General features: G+C 51.6%; 1 protein-coding gene across 1 annotated transcript; it reads right to left on the bottom strand.

Moving 5' to 3' along the window:
- Positions 1–1,594: 1,594 nt before the first annotated feature.
- Positions 1,595–3,104, bottom strand: LOC132523629 (ras-related protein Rap-2a-like). Its single transcript, XM_060155092.1, has one exon. The coding sequence runs from the start codon at positions 2,828–2,830 to the stop codon at positions 2,228–2,230; it is 603 nt and encodes a 200-aa protein (XP_060011075.1). The 5' UTR covers positions 2,831–3,104; the 3' UTR covers positions 1,595–2,227.
- Between the last annotated feature and the right edge of the window lie 9,748 nt (positions 3,105–12,852).

Below are 12,852 nucleotides of genomic sequence, written 5' to 3'. Positions count from 1 at the left end.
ACTTGCAAATTCACTGTGGAGTTATTTAGGTCTCAGTTGAGGCCAGAGGGACTGCAGGAAACTTGTAAATAACATGCATAAGTTAGAAATTAGAAATGCAGGAAGAGAAAGAAAATTAGTGTCTGGGTCTTTAATTTTATCTGTGTGTTTGTGTGTGTGTGTGTGTGTGTGTGTGTGAGCATATTACACCCAGAAGGCTGCTTCATACATATTCCTGAGGTCACAGGAGCGGATCACCTGAGCCTGACCATTCCTGTGTTGACCAGTCAGTCGGGAACACCCCTGGGCTCTAAGCCGACGCTTGGATCTGAGTGGTAGTCCGAGATGGTTCTAGTAATTTAAAGGAAGAAATAGCTATTTATGTATTTTTTCCTGGATCAGGCCTGATATCCAGAGGGCCTGGGATCCAGGGACACAGAACCTTCCCGGAGGCCTCAGCATAGGCAGGTAGAGTCAGAAAGGCAGGGCAGGCAGGGCGAGGGGAGTCGCCAGCTGGCAGTCCTGGGGCCCCAGCTCTCAGGGCTGGGAAGGGGTTGCTGTTCACCCGCCCACCCCAGCCCCACACCCTGCTTTCTCTGCACCGCCCACACCCAGTCAGGGAACAGTCTTGGCTCTATAACCTCTGCTTCTGCAGGAGGAGGGGGCAGCTTTGGACGAAGCTGAGGCCAGGAGATGCTTCCTGCCTACCACCCCACCGCCCCCGCCCCTCCTCCCTGTGTTTGAACCGTCCCCTTGGAGAAATGATGGTTCGGAAAAGGGTGTGAGGTAATGCTGCCAGGAGGAGTGACCCCAGGAGACAGAGGGTCAGAGAGTAGTGACTTAGCTGGGTTTCAAGGCTTCAGAAGTAAGCACCCCAACTGCCCCAGCCCCCAACATCCAGGGGAAAGAGAAAGGGATAAAAGACAGGGGAGGTCCCAGCCTAGCCCTCTCCTGTGGGGCGAACTGGCTCTCAGGCACTGTTAGGTTCTAAAATATATTTTTTGTGTTAAAATCCATTCTTCTAGTCAAACATCATATACAATGTAAATAAAACTCCCAGAGCCTTGTATAACCATCACTTTATAGATAACTTTCCTTTAACAAAATGATTTCAGATCGCAGGCACGGAGCTTTCCTTTTTATTATTTTTAGAAGTTTGCTCAAATGGCTAAGTTAGGTTCGTAAATTTGAAAATTTTGTTGCAACGGCTGAGGTAAAATTGTTAACTTGTGCAAATAAACACAAGTAACTCATATCAAATACCAGTTTTTAAAATTATAAAACAATAATATTTTTAAACCAGTACAAGAAAAGTCTCTTCTATCGTTACGTGAAAACTATACAAAAAGCTTCTTCACGTTTTGCTTCTACTTCAGCACCTCTGTCACTGTTAAGCTAGGCAGGTATTCAGACAACATATCCGACTCTGGCAAGTGACAGGGAAAATAACACTAGCCGCAGAAAGCACTTCTGCAAAAACGCAAAAAGATGGGCTGCCGCTTCCACGCTAGCAACTAACTTGTCCGGGAGAATAACTGAAAAGCAAAGGTATGGTGTATGGAGACTTTAGGAATTGTAGCTTTAGGTTCTAGAAAGACAAATATTAAAAACTATCAACTTCTAGAGTCATTTTATTTTCACTTAATTTACAGATGCAGAAATCGACTACATGTCAATTACAAAACTGAAGGCAGAGCTGAACTGTCTTTGCCTGAGTACACAGTTGATTTTTCCCCTCCCAGGGTATACAACGTCCCTTTCAAACCAATGCTATGTATGTCATAACTATATTTAGAAATACGCAGAGAGGAAAATATTACTGCTGCAATTCAAGGCTGTAAATGAGAGGGGAACACATGAAAGCCTCATGGATTGGAAAGCTTCGATTTAGGCCATGTTCCTCAATCAATGTCAAATGTCAGATGACATTTGAAGGTGTTAATTATGACCAAAAAAAAAAAAAAAGAATCCTGCAACAAACCCCACTCGAAGAAAAGGGTAATACTCTCTCCATACAAGAAAAGAAAATCGATTTTTAATTTCTTCTTCCAGCACTGTCAGAGGTAAACAAAGGTTTCAACAAAATATTTAAGAAGCTCTGGACAGTCTGAAGCACCGATCTGAGTCAATATATAGAAGCAACCACTTGTTTACAGCTGGATAACTTTCTTCAAAAAGGCAGAAGAGTAAAGTGAGCTTCAGAAATCAAGAAAAGCGATGAATACAGGAATCATGAACCGTTTGCACATCAGCCGATGAACCTTTCCGATGGCCACGTCTCCTGCGCGTTGGTGGGGACGGCCGGAACCTCTTCCTCGGGCGGGGCCAGGGCCTCCATCTCGCGCACCACCTGCGTGAACACCTGGTCTACCATGAGTTTGCTCTTGGCCGTGACCTCCAGGAACGGGCACCGCCACTCGCGGGCCAGCGCGCGGCCCCGCGCCGTCAGCACCTGGCGCTGGGCGTCCAGGTCGGCCTTGGTGCCCACGAGAACCAGCGGCACGGCCTTGGACCCCCGCAGCCGGCCCATGCGCTCCCGCAGCGGCCGCACCGCCTCGAACGAGGCCTCGCTGCACACGCTGTAGAGCACCACGAAGCCGTCGCTGTTCTTGATGTACAGGTCCTTGAGGGTGACCAGGTGCTCGGCGCCCACCGTGTCCACGATCTCCAGCAGGGCGGGCGCCGCGTTCACCTCGATCACCTTGCTGAAGAGCTCCTCCACCGACGGCTCACACTGCTCGGGGAAGCTGCCGCAGGCGAACTGCGTGGCGAGCGCCGTCTTGCCCACGGCCACGCTGCCGAGCAGCACCACCCGGTAGCCCTTGGCGGGTCGCGGCCCCAGGCCCGCCATGGCCCAGGCGCGGCTGGCTGGACGCGCAGCCGGAGGAATGGCGCGCGGAGGCTGGGGCCCGGCCGCCGGGGCCGCGGGGGCGTGGAGGCAGGGCCGGGGAGGGAGAAGCAGGGGGGAGAGGGGCGGGGACGAAATCAGAGGGGAGGGGACCCCGGGGGCCTGGCGCTCTGGCTCTGGCGTCGGGGCCGCGGTGGGCTTCCTCCGTCGCGCCCAGACCTGCCCCCGCCCGGCCCCGATCTGCTCCCTGCGGCTCAGAGGTCACCCGCCCCGCCTCCGGGACGGGGCCCCCCGCCCCCCGCCCCCTTCTCCGGCCCCTGGTTCCCGCGCAGCGTCTGCCCCGCCCCCGGCCCGGGCGGTCTGGCGCCGGCCACCCCCCACCAGCTCCACGTCCCGGCCTCCCTCTCCGGTCGGTCCCGAGCTGCCGGCCGCGCTCCGCCCAGTACCCCGTCGGCCTGCCGGCTGGGGCCCCTCCCTCAGTCCCCGCTCCTTGCCACCCGTTCCTAGGAGAGCCCGCTCCGCCCGCGGGACCAGAAGGTAACCTGATCCCTTCCACGTCAGCCGGGAAATACCAGCATTTCTCCACCATTTCAGATCCAGTCTCGTGGCCGGAAGCCAGACTGGCCTCGCTCAAGGTCAGGCCTGGTGGGGCTGCGCCGCTGGGGCACCTCTCCTGGCCGGGAGGACCCCACGGAAGGGGGGACCGGTGAGGGAGCTTCAACCGAAGGCCCCACGTTGCTCGCTCCTGGCACCCATTCTGTGCCCCTCGTGCCCCTGCCTTCACTCTGGCCCCCGCCAGCGCCCTCTTGTCACTGAGCAGAGCCCAGGGGAACTTTATAAAATGTAAATCACATTTCACTTCCCCACTTAAACCCTCCCTGGCTTTCTATTGGGCCCTCCTGATCTAAGAGTAGAAGTGACCGCATAACTCCAACCCAAGCCTGACAATGAAAGCATGAACCCATTCACCCAGCGGCAGGCAAAAACCGAAAACCCCGGGGAAACGGGGCTTATCACCCTGCTTATAAAGGGGCTCCCCCAGGTCTGACTCCCGTGCCCCAGTCTCTCTCAAGCTTCCATTCTCCAGCTGCACAGCCTTCTTGCTATTCCTTGATGTCGGAGCAGAAAGGCTGTGTAGGGACAGAGGGGGCTGGACAGAAATTCTGGGATCGTCTACCTGAGTAAACTCCGCCCACTGTCTGTTTCAGGCACTAACAGGTGCCTTAGGACTTCAGGGGCCCTGCAGGCCTGGGTTGGAAGTGGAGATGAGATATCCACACTGTCCCTGTCCCTAGGCTTGGGGTACCACTGAATCTCCCTCATTCCGGTGCAGCCCTGAGGGAGCAGGGCCGCAAAACTGACCGAGCTGGAATTTCCTGGCTCCCTGGCAGCACAGACTCAGAGATAAAGGTTAAGTGACAATAGGACATCCTGCACCTCGGTGTCTGTGGTCAGCTACAGAATGTGCTTTTCTATAAACAGTGCATGGAACATCCTTAACGTATAATGTTAATTATATACTTATTACAACAGACAACTTGATTTCTAAATTGAGAAATCTTACAAGACTTATTCTCTGACTGCAAAGTAACAAAACTAAGAATCAATTTTTAGAAAAGGATAAACTGCAAACATTTTCTGGAGAAATGCAAGTTCCATATAGGTTTCAACAACTCCCCGTGGATAACTTTTGAGAGAAATAGGGGACTCACTGTCAAAACAAAGTCCCAAAATGCACAAGGAAAAAAAAAGTCACTCTGAGTGAGAGCCACTGGAAGCACCAGACAACAAAATCACATCCAGAAAACGGCAGGTATTAGTGTTAACAGACACACAAAATAATTATGTCTGTGTTTAAAGAAATAAAATCTTAAAAATATAAGCAAGGGACAAGAGACTGCGGCCAAGTAGTTTGAAAAAGATTCTCCCCCAAAAAGAAAAAAAAAACCTTCTAGAAATGGAAAACATAATCATTTATTATTTTAATTAACACAAAACACCCACTGATAGGTTAAACAGGAGATTAAACATGGCTGAAGAGAAAATAAAGCCAACAGTATTCAGAGATGTGAATAATCCTGGACCAATTTTCATCATACAGTGACCTGTGCTTGCAGGAGATAAGGGTTTCTTCAGGTTGCCATGAGGCTGCCGGACAGTCACAGAGCGCCTTAAATTGATAGTTGGCTGGTTTGAGCTTGTCATTATTATTTGGGGCTCTTAAAGCCCTTAGCAAAAGTCAGCCTGACCCACAGTCCTTCTTCTTACCCTGACCTCAGTTCGATTAAAGGACCACTGCTACCGTGTAGGTCCATGCTTTACGTTCCTTATGCATGACATCCTAATGCACCCCTAGTGAGTCACTGTAACTGTTGCCACCGGCCAAAGCTCATCACCAGCTCACCTACCACCAGCAGTAAGGGTCCTACAACGGGTCTGAAAGGTGCGTGACATATCTTAGAATTCTTTCCCGATGTTCTGCTTTCTACAGCCTCTTCTGGTACTAACTCTCTTAGTTCAGGTTCCCTCCAAAAGCGTAATCTATGACATGGGACATGGTCTTGTGGGCAAAGAGTTTATTTTTGGAAGTGATCACGGAGATCAGGAATGGGGGCCCTGGAAAAGAGAAACAGGGACGGGGGGATCTTATGCCAGGTGCATTGCTGAGTTATCACTGCTGTGGGAATACTTGAGGAGCAGTATAGAATGAACATCAGAATTGTCCACTGATGCACAGAAGCGAGGGGAGCATGTGTCCACTGGCACCCATTCCTCATTGCTCCAGGGTTGCCCTGCAAACTCCCTCTTCCATGTGTGCACATGTGCCAGGTAGGTTGAGTGAGCTCCAGAAGCATTCCAAGCAGCAGCAGTAGAGAGCAAGGGCTGTGCAGTGCAGTTGAGGCAAGCAGCAGCCAGGCTCTATCTGCACAACTAGCTGGTTGCTGTAGCCATGACTAGAGCAAGAAAGTGGACCCAGAGTACATGAGTTTAGGGCATAAAAGATGACTGACTCAGTTCTATTTTTTTTTAAATTGAAGTGTAGTTGATTTACAGTGTTGTGTCAATCTCTGCTCTACAGCAGAGTGACTCAGTTATACACATATATATATATTCTTCTTCTTTTTTTATTCATTTCCATTATGGTTTCTCCCAGGAGATTGGATATAGTTCCTCGTGCAATACAGTAGGACCTCGTTGTTTATCCATTCTATACATAATAGTTTGCATCTACCAACCCCAAACTCCCAGTCCATCCCTCTCCCTCCTCCCTCCCCCTTGGCAACGACAATTCTGATCTCTATGTCTGTGTGACTCAGTTATAATAGTTTGAAAATACCTCATTTAGGGCAGGGGGGCAAGTTTAGGAGCATATTATCTGCAAACAATGGTGAGAATATTGCTTATTTCCTTTTCTTATCTTATTGCTTTAGCTAGACTCTCCAAAAATAACAATACTGAACCAAAAGCATAATTGCTGGCAGCCCTCCTCATTTCTTTTCTTTTTAAATTAATTAATTAATTTTATTTATTTATTGGCTGTGTTGGGTCTTCGTTGCTGCATGCGAGCTTTCTGTAGTTGCAGTGAGCAGGGGCTACTCTTCATTGTGGCGCACGGGCTTCTCATTGCGGTGGCTTCTCTTGTTGTAGAGCATGGGCTCTAGGCATGCGGGCTTCAGTAGTTGTGGCACATGGGCTCAGTAGCTGTGGCTTGCGGGCTCTAGAGCACAGGCTCAGTAGTTGTGGCACACAGGCTTAGTTGCTCCGCGGCATGTGGAATCTTCCCAGACCAGTGCTCAAACCCATGTTCCCTGCATTGGCAGGCAGATTCTTAACCACTGTGCCACCAGGGAAGTCCCCCTCCTCATTTCTGAATAACAGAAATGTCTTTATATCACACAATTAATATGATGTTTGCTTTTGTTCTCTAACCAATATTCTTTATCATAAGAGGAAGTTTTCGTCTATTTATACCTTAGAGTTTTTACTGGGAACGTCAGCTGTTTTTTGTTTGTTTTGTTTTGTTTTGGTCCGTGATAAATACATAAGGTTTTTCTCCTTTAATTTTGTTAATTTGTTGGTGGATTTCCTATTGGTGAATCCTTCTGTTTCTTACCTCATCTCTTACACCACTCTCCTCCTTGCTACCTTCTAGACACAATGACCTGTTCCTTTGGCAGGCCAATCGGTTTTCCTGTCTCAGAACCTTCACATTTGCTGTTCCCTCCTCCTGAAATTGTTCTCTCAGATGTCTGCAGGGCTCACTCCCTCATTTTATTCAAGTCTCTTGCTCAAATATCACTTACTTAAAGGGGTCTTCCCTTGCCCCTTTAAGGGGGCAAGAAGTAAGTGACAGGTAGAGTTGTATCCGCCCCCCCAATCACATGTTGAAGTTTTAGCCTTCAGTACCTCAGAATGTGACCCTATAGGGTCGTTTCAGATGTAATCAGCTATGACAAGGTTCTAGTGGAGTAGGGTGAGCCGCTAATCTAGTAAAACTCGTGCTCTATAAAAGGGGAAATTTAGACACACACACAGGGACAGCGCCGCATGAAGGGGAAGACAGAGATGGGGGGGCGGTTTCTACAAGCCAAGGAATGCCAAAGATTGTTGGCAAATCACTAGAAATTAAGGGAGAGGCATGGAATGAATTCTTCCTCACAGTCCACAGAAGGAAGGAACCCTGCCCACACCTTGATCTCACCCAGGCTTCTGGCCTCCAGACCGTGAGATACTAAATTTCTGTGTAAGTCACCAGTCTGTGGGGCTCTGTTAACAGCAGCCCCGGGAACTAACACATCAACCTGTAAGAGGGCTAGGACTTCAACACAGGAATTTGGGGCATACAGTTCCACCTACCAGAAACCCAGAACTTACTGTCCTACTGTCTTACTTCATTTGGGCTGCCGTAACAGAATACCATAGACTGGGTATTTATCTCTCACATTCCTGGAGGCTGGGAAGTCTAAAGTGAAGGCGCCAGCAGACTTCGTATCTGGTAAGAGAAACTTCCTGCTTCATATGTAGCCATCTTCTTGCTGTGTCCTCATATGGTGGAAAGGGCCCGGAGCTCTGTGGGGTCTCTTTTATAACAACACTAATCCCATCCATGACAGCTCCACTCTCAGGACCTAATCACCTCCCAAAGGTCCCACCTCCAAAAGCCATCACCTGGGGAGTTAGGTTTCAACATATGAATTTGGGGGGAGGGTGATATGCAAATGGTATTACATGAAATTGATTATTTACTTGTTTATTGTTTCCCTCATTACAATGTATCTCCCATGAGGGCAGAGGCAGTAGATTGCTGAACCTACTGTGTGTCAGGCAGTACCTCCCACAGAGTAGGTAGTCCATAACTACAGTTCTGCCATGATGCTTGCTTTGAAAATGGGAATTTGTTCCAACACCATTGAACAGTTAGGGAACAGTTGGAGTATAATGTGAATTTTGCATTCCGTGTGATTTTGTTTACGAGAGATACTGGGTGGACGCAGAAGATTCCACCAGCTGAGCTCAGGTGTGTAGGAAGCACACACACTCACACACCTCAAATGCCTCCCAGCTACCTCCTAACCTCTGTGTTATGAGCCACCCCGCCTCCACAGCGGGGTTACAACATTCCATTCACCTCACAATACCTCCTAAGCTGCAGCCCTTCCAATGCCTACTTCCACAAGCAAAGTTCAAGCCTTTTCTGATAAAGAATCATTTTTTTTGGTAGTATTTATGTATTTTTAAAAAACTATTGAACTTGTACAACCGTGCTAACCTTCTGTATTAGGTTCCCATTTTTAAAAAATGTGTCACTGAGGAAGTATTTTGCGTGTTCTGCTCCAGCCCCATTTTCCCCGTAAGCCCTATAGTTCTCATTGTACAGTTTTGCGTGGCACCCTGAATTTTAGGAATGCTTACGATACGTCATAGCAAAACCAACCCTATTTGTTGAGTGATTGAATAAATGCTTGCCTTTCTGAATTAAACCCCAATTTATCCTGGTATATTTTCAGTATATTAATGAAATACATTTGCTAACCGTTTGTTGAGGCTGTTTGCATCCTAAAGGCTGCACAGAGTCACACAGGATAAGTTAGTGGTTAATGCAGGGCTGTGAAAGGACCCAGTAAGTGACACCTCATTATTCTTGCCCAAGGCCCAAGCACTCGAGAGATGGGATAAAGAAGACCCAATATTTTATATATTTTATATAATATATAAAATTATACCTTGTCACAGATGATGTCTGGGTCGGAGCAGACGGCTGGTTTTAGCAGACTGCACAGTGACCTTCCTAATCCTAAATCCCACATTTGGACTCACCTGCCCAGGGGTGCGCAGCCCTGCAAACCTACAGGCCACCCCAGTGGGAGTGGCCCCTTGAAATTCACGGCAGGGAATCACAGGTAGCAAACTTCACACCATATTCCAGGTGCCCACTCCCCAGACTTCTGGCCTGGTCTTATTATCTAGGACTTGCTGTGCCTGGGAGCCCGGAAACTGTCTCTGAGGCTTTGGCCCTAGGCCAGAGAGAATCACTCTGACCTCCAAGTCTCCACCCAGTTGGGAGGAACTGTGGTCTCAGTACCTCTCGGCACAGAGAAGGACAGCATTCCTGGGAAAGAAGCAGCTGCTGCTGGCCTCTGTGGAGAGCAACTGTATGACCCTCCTGGGAGCAGCAAACAAAGGAGCCCTCTGACGATCGCTAGAACTGTCGCAAACATGCTGGGCTGTCTCTGTTAACAGGTCTACCAGTGAAGACAAATGTGGACGCAGCTATTGCAAAGCGGAAGTGGTTACTCCCTTTTTTGGCAATTAAGTAGTTTAGGCGACTGGAAAAAATCTGCTGAGACTAGAAATTCTGAATGAACTGTTACAGAATCTTTCCTTGCACAGCTGCAGCAGTGGGGAAGAGGAAATGTCCCAAACAAAGAAGCTGAAAATGGGCATGGGGGTGGTGGTATTTGCAATCTTGGTCACCAAGAGCTTTGGGTGTGATGGAGAAGAGAGACAACATTTTGAGCCTTTATAAAGTTCCCAGTTAGAACCGAGAATCCCACACAGTCTGCATCCTAGAAGGGCCATATCCTCAGTGTATGAATGAATTCAAAATTTTTCAAACACTCAGCAAAAGGAGATGAGAATGAAAATGTCCTACCCAGGGCCCTTCCTAGGACAAAAAATAAAATATCTTCCTTAAAATTTGTAACGAGGGCTCAGTCCAGGGGGGAGGGCACCGGGGGGGTGGTTTAAACTGAACATCCTTTTGAGGTCCTGGAAACAGCAAGCTTAGAAATTAACATTAAGGAGCCCAGGTCGGTAGTTCCTTCAAGACCCCGGAAGCAATATAAGCCAACTTGTCTGGAAGGATGCACCTTCAGTGGGGATCTCTCAGATAAAGCTCAGGGTCCAAAGTTACAGAACAGATAAGGGAACAAGTCACCACGAGCAAGAGCCAGCACAGACATTGTAATTTTCAGGCAGTAGGGTTACCAGATCAAAGACATAAGATAAATACGTTTTAAAAACAAAAAATATTGATAGGTTAGAGACATGAGGAAAATTGTGATACTAAATAAAAATACTGGCTTTCACAGAATACCGGAGTCACCAAGGTCAGAGGCAACAAGAACTGACCTTGGTATCTCAGGCTGTATCTGTATTTCAGCCTGTGTTCACGGGGCACCAGCTCCCATTCAGGAGGCTGCGGGCTGCTCCCGAACTTCCCTTCCTGACAACCTGCCCCGTGGACATTGAAGCACCAGCATCAGTCCTGGAGACGCCCCACACGTGCCCCTATTACAGCCATCTCGCTTGAGTTCTGCTTCTCAGACAAGGCCTGGACAAAGCAGCTGCCTGGCCTTGAGGGGCCCTAGCTGAAGTAAGGTGCAACACCTTTTCCTGATGCTCTGTCCTTTGTCACTGCCCCCGCAGTCTGCATTTCTTGACAAAGTCAGTTAAATTGGTCATCGCTGCCATTCTACGGTATATATGTATTCAGAACACGTCAACTAGAGCCGAATACCCAGTTTGTAACTAAGGTAGGTTCTAGGAAAGAGTTCATATGGGAGTCCAGAGCTGCATGCACCTGCCAGTCCTTGGAAAGCTCTGGTACACCTCAGCGTGAAGACGGCTAGAGAAGACGTGTGCAAGTGTGTGTGTGTGTGGGGGGGGGACCGACATACGCGAGCTGAAATCCAGTTCCCCAGTGGGGGAGACTGAAGTGATTCCTAATGATTCCTGAATTCAATCCATCCGTTAACTAACAATAATTCAGCGCCTCCCGTGGTGCAGACGCTGTTTCAAACCCAAAGGCCAGGATGCCCACGGGAGCCTTCTGCCCATCCTGACTCGTTCTGGGACAGCCAGGCTGCAGTGGGGACGGGCCGGGAGTCGCGACCCCGCCTCCAGCTCCTCCTGCGCCCCCCTCAAGAGTCCAACAGGAGCGGCGTCTGCGGGGGTGGGGGAGAGGCGTCGCCCTGGGAGGCCTGCCCTCCCCTCGGGCAGACACTCTTTCGCCACTCCCTCCCCCCAGGCCCAGAGTGGCGCGTCTCCTTTCTTCACCCTGCCGCCAGGGTCACCCTCCCCGACACCCTTCCCCCCGCCCCCGGTGCCCGCCAGGTGGTCCAGGGCCTGCAACGCTGTCGGAGCTCCGGGAAGACAGGACTCTGCATTTCGACGCCCAGGGACCCCGGCCCGGGAAAGCGCTGTCGGGGGCGGAGCTGGGTCCGCGTTGGGGGCGGGGCGGGGCGGGGCCGCGGAGCCTCTGAGGTCCCCAGGCCCCCCAACCCCGGCCCCTTCATTTCCTGCAGGACCGAAGACTGCACCCCGCAGTGTGCGTTTCCTTCTCGCCCCCGGAAGGGAGGCGTCCCGCCACGTCCCCGCGTGCCCCGCCTCCATTCTCCAACGTGACCGGCGTGCCCCGGGCGCCGCTCCGATGGGAGGGCCTGGAGGGGCACTGGTGGGGAGCGCTCGCGGGCCGTGGACGGCAGGGCGGCGTGGGCGCCACTTGGTGCCGTCTTGTCCCCCCGCGGTCCAGCCCTCGTTGAGGCGCCGGCGCCGCGTGACAGGAGGTGGCAGGGCCGGGGGTGGGGGCCCCAGCGCGCAGTCCCTGCCCCGCCCACGGCCTCGACTGCTCCGGCCGAGGCACCGGTGTCTCCTTCGAGGCCACCCGGGCCATGGCGAGCGCATCCTGCGGCGGGGAGGCTTCGGTTGGGTCGCGCGGGCGGGGCCGGCCCGGGAGGTCAGGGCCGAGAGCCAGGCCCGCGGACCAGGTGGGAGGGAGCTGGAGGCGGCCCGGGCTCCTGAGCACAGGGTGAGACCTGCGGTGAGGTCCTCTGTCACCGCTGGAGCGTTCCCGGGACGGGCCCTCGATGCCCTCGGGGTAGTGGACCGGCCGGGCTGAGGCCTTGGCTCCAAGATCCTTAGACGGAGAACAGGCGCGCCCAGCAGAGTTTCCACGATTTTCACATCTGCCCGAGGGCAGGACAGTGTCCAGGGCGCGCAAAATGACCCCTCTCCGCCCCGGGGCCTTCTTCCCGCCAGGCCCGGTTCCAAAGGGGCCGACGATGTCGCGGAACCCTTGGCTGTGCCCCAGGCTCCGCCGCGCCCGGGCCTCGGCCAAGCGCACCGGGGTCTCCAGGTCCCTGCCCGTTTTGGTCCTGCACCGCCGGGAGGCAATGACCCCAGCGACACAGGAGCTTGGGGTGGGGAGTGCGGGATTTCCTGGGCTGGAGTCAGAGCCCTGGGCCCCTGCAAAGAGTGGTGTAGAGAGGAAGGGGGGCCGCTGAGACACCAACCAGAACTCCTAGGAGACCCGCCTGCTCATTCTCCCCAGCGGGTGGTGGGCGTGGTGATTAGGGAAGGGGGAGGGGGAGGAGGGAAATGAACAAACCGCTTCCTTCGTCAACAAGAGGAACATTAAGCCCTCCTTTTGGACCCCAGGTGTCTGCCCCACCGCGTCCCATAGCCACACGCCCTTCTCCTAGTGCAGGGATCAGGAAGCAAAAGGAAGGAAGAGGGACTTCCAT

The sequence above is a fragment of the Lagenorhynchus albirostris genome, chromosome 1 (genome assembly GCF_949774975.1).
Source record: "Lagenorhynchus albirostris chromosome 1, mLagAlb1.1, whole genome shotgun sequence".
Taxonomy (NCBI): domain Eukaryota; kingdom Metazoa; phylum Chordata; class Mammalia; order Artiodactyla; family Delphinidae; genus Lagenorhynchus; species Lagenorhynchus albirostris.
Note: the sequence above shows the minus strand (reverse complement) of the source record. Positions and strands in the feature narration are given on the sequence as shown.

Bases quoted from the DNA above. Each gene is read 5' to 3' on its own strand.
- LOC132523629 (XM_060155092.1), bottom strand. From the start codon at position 2,830: ATGGCGGGCCTGGGGCCGCGACCCGCCAAGGGCTACCGGGTGGTGCTG.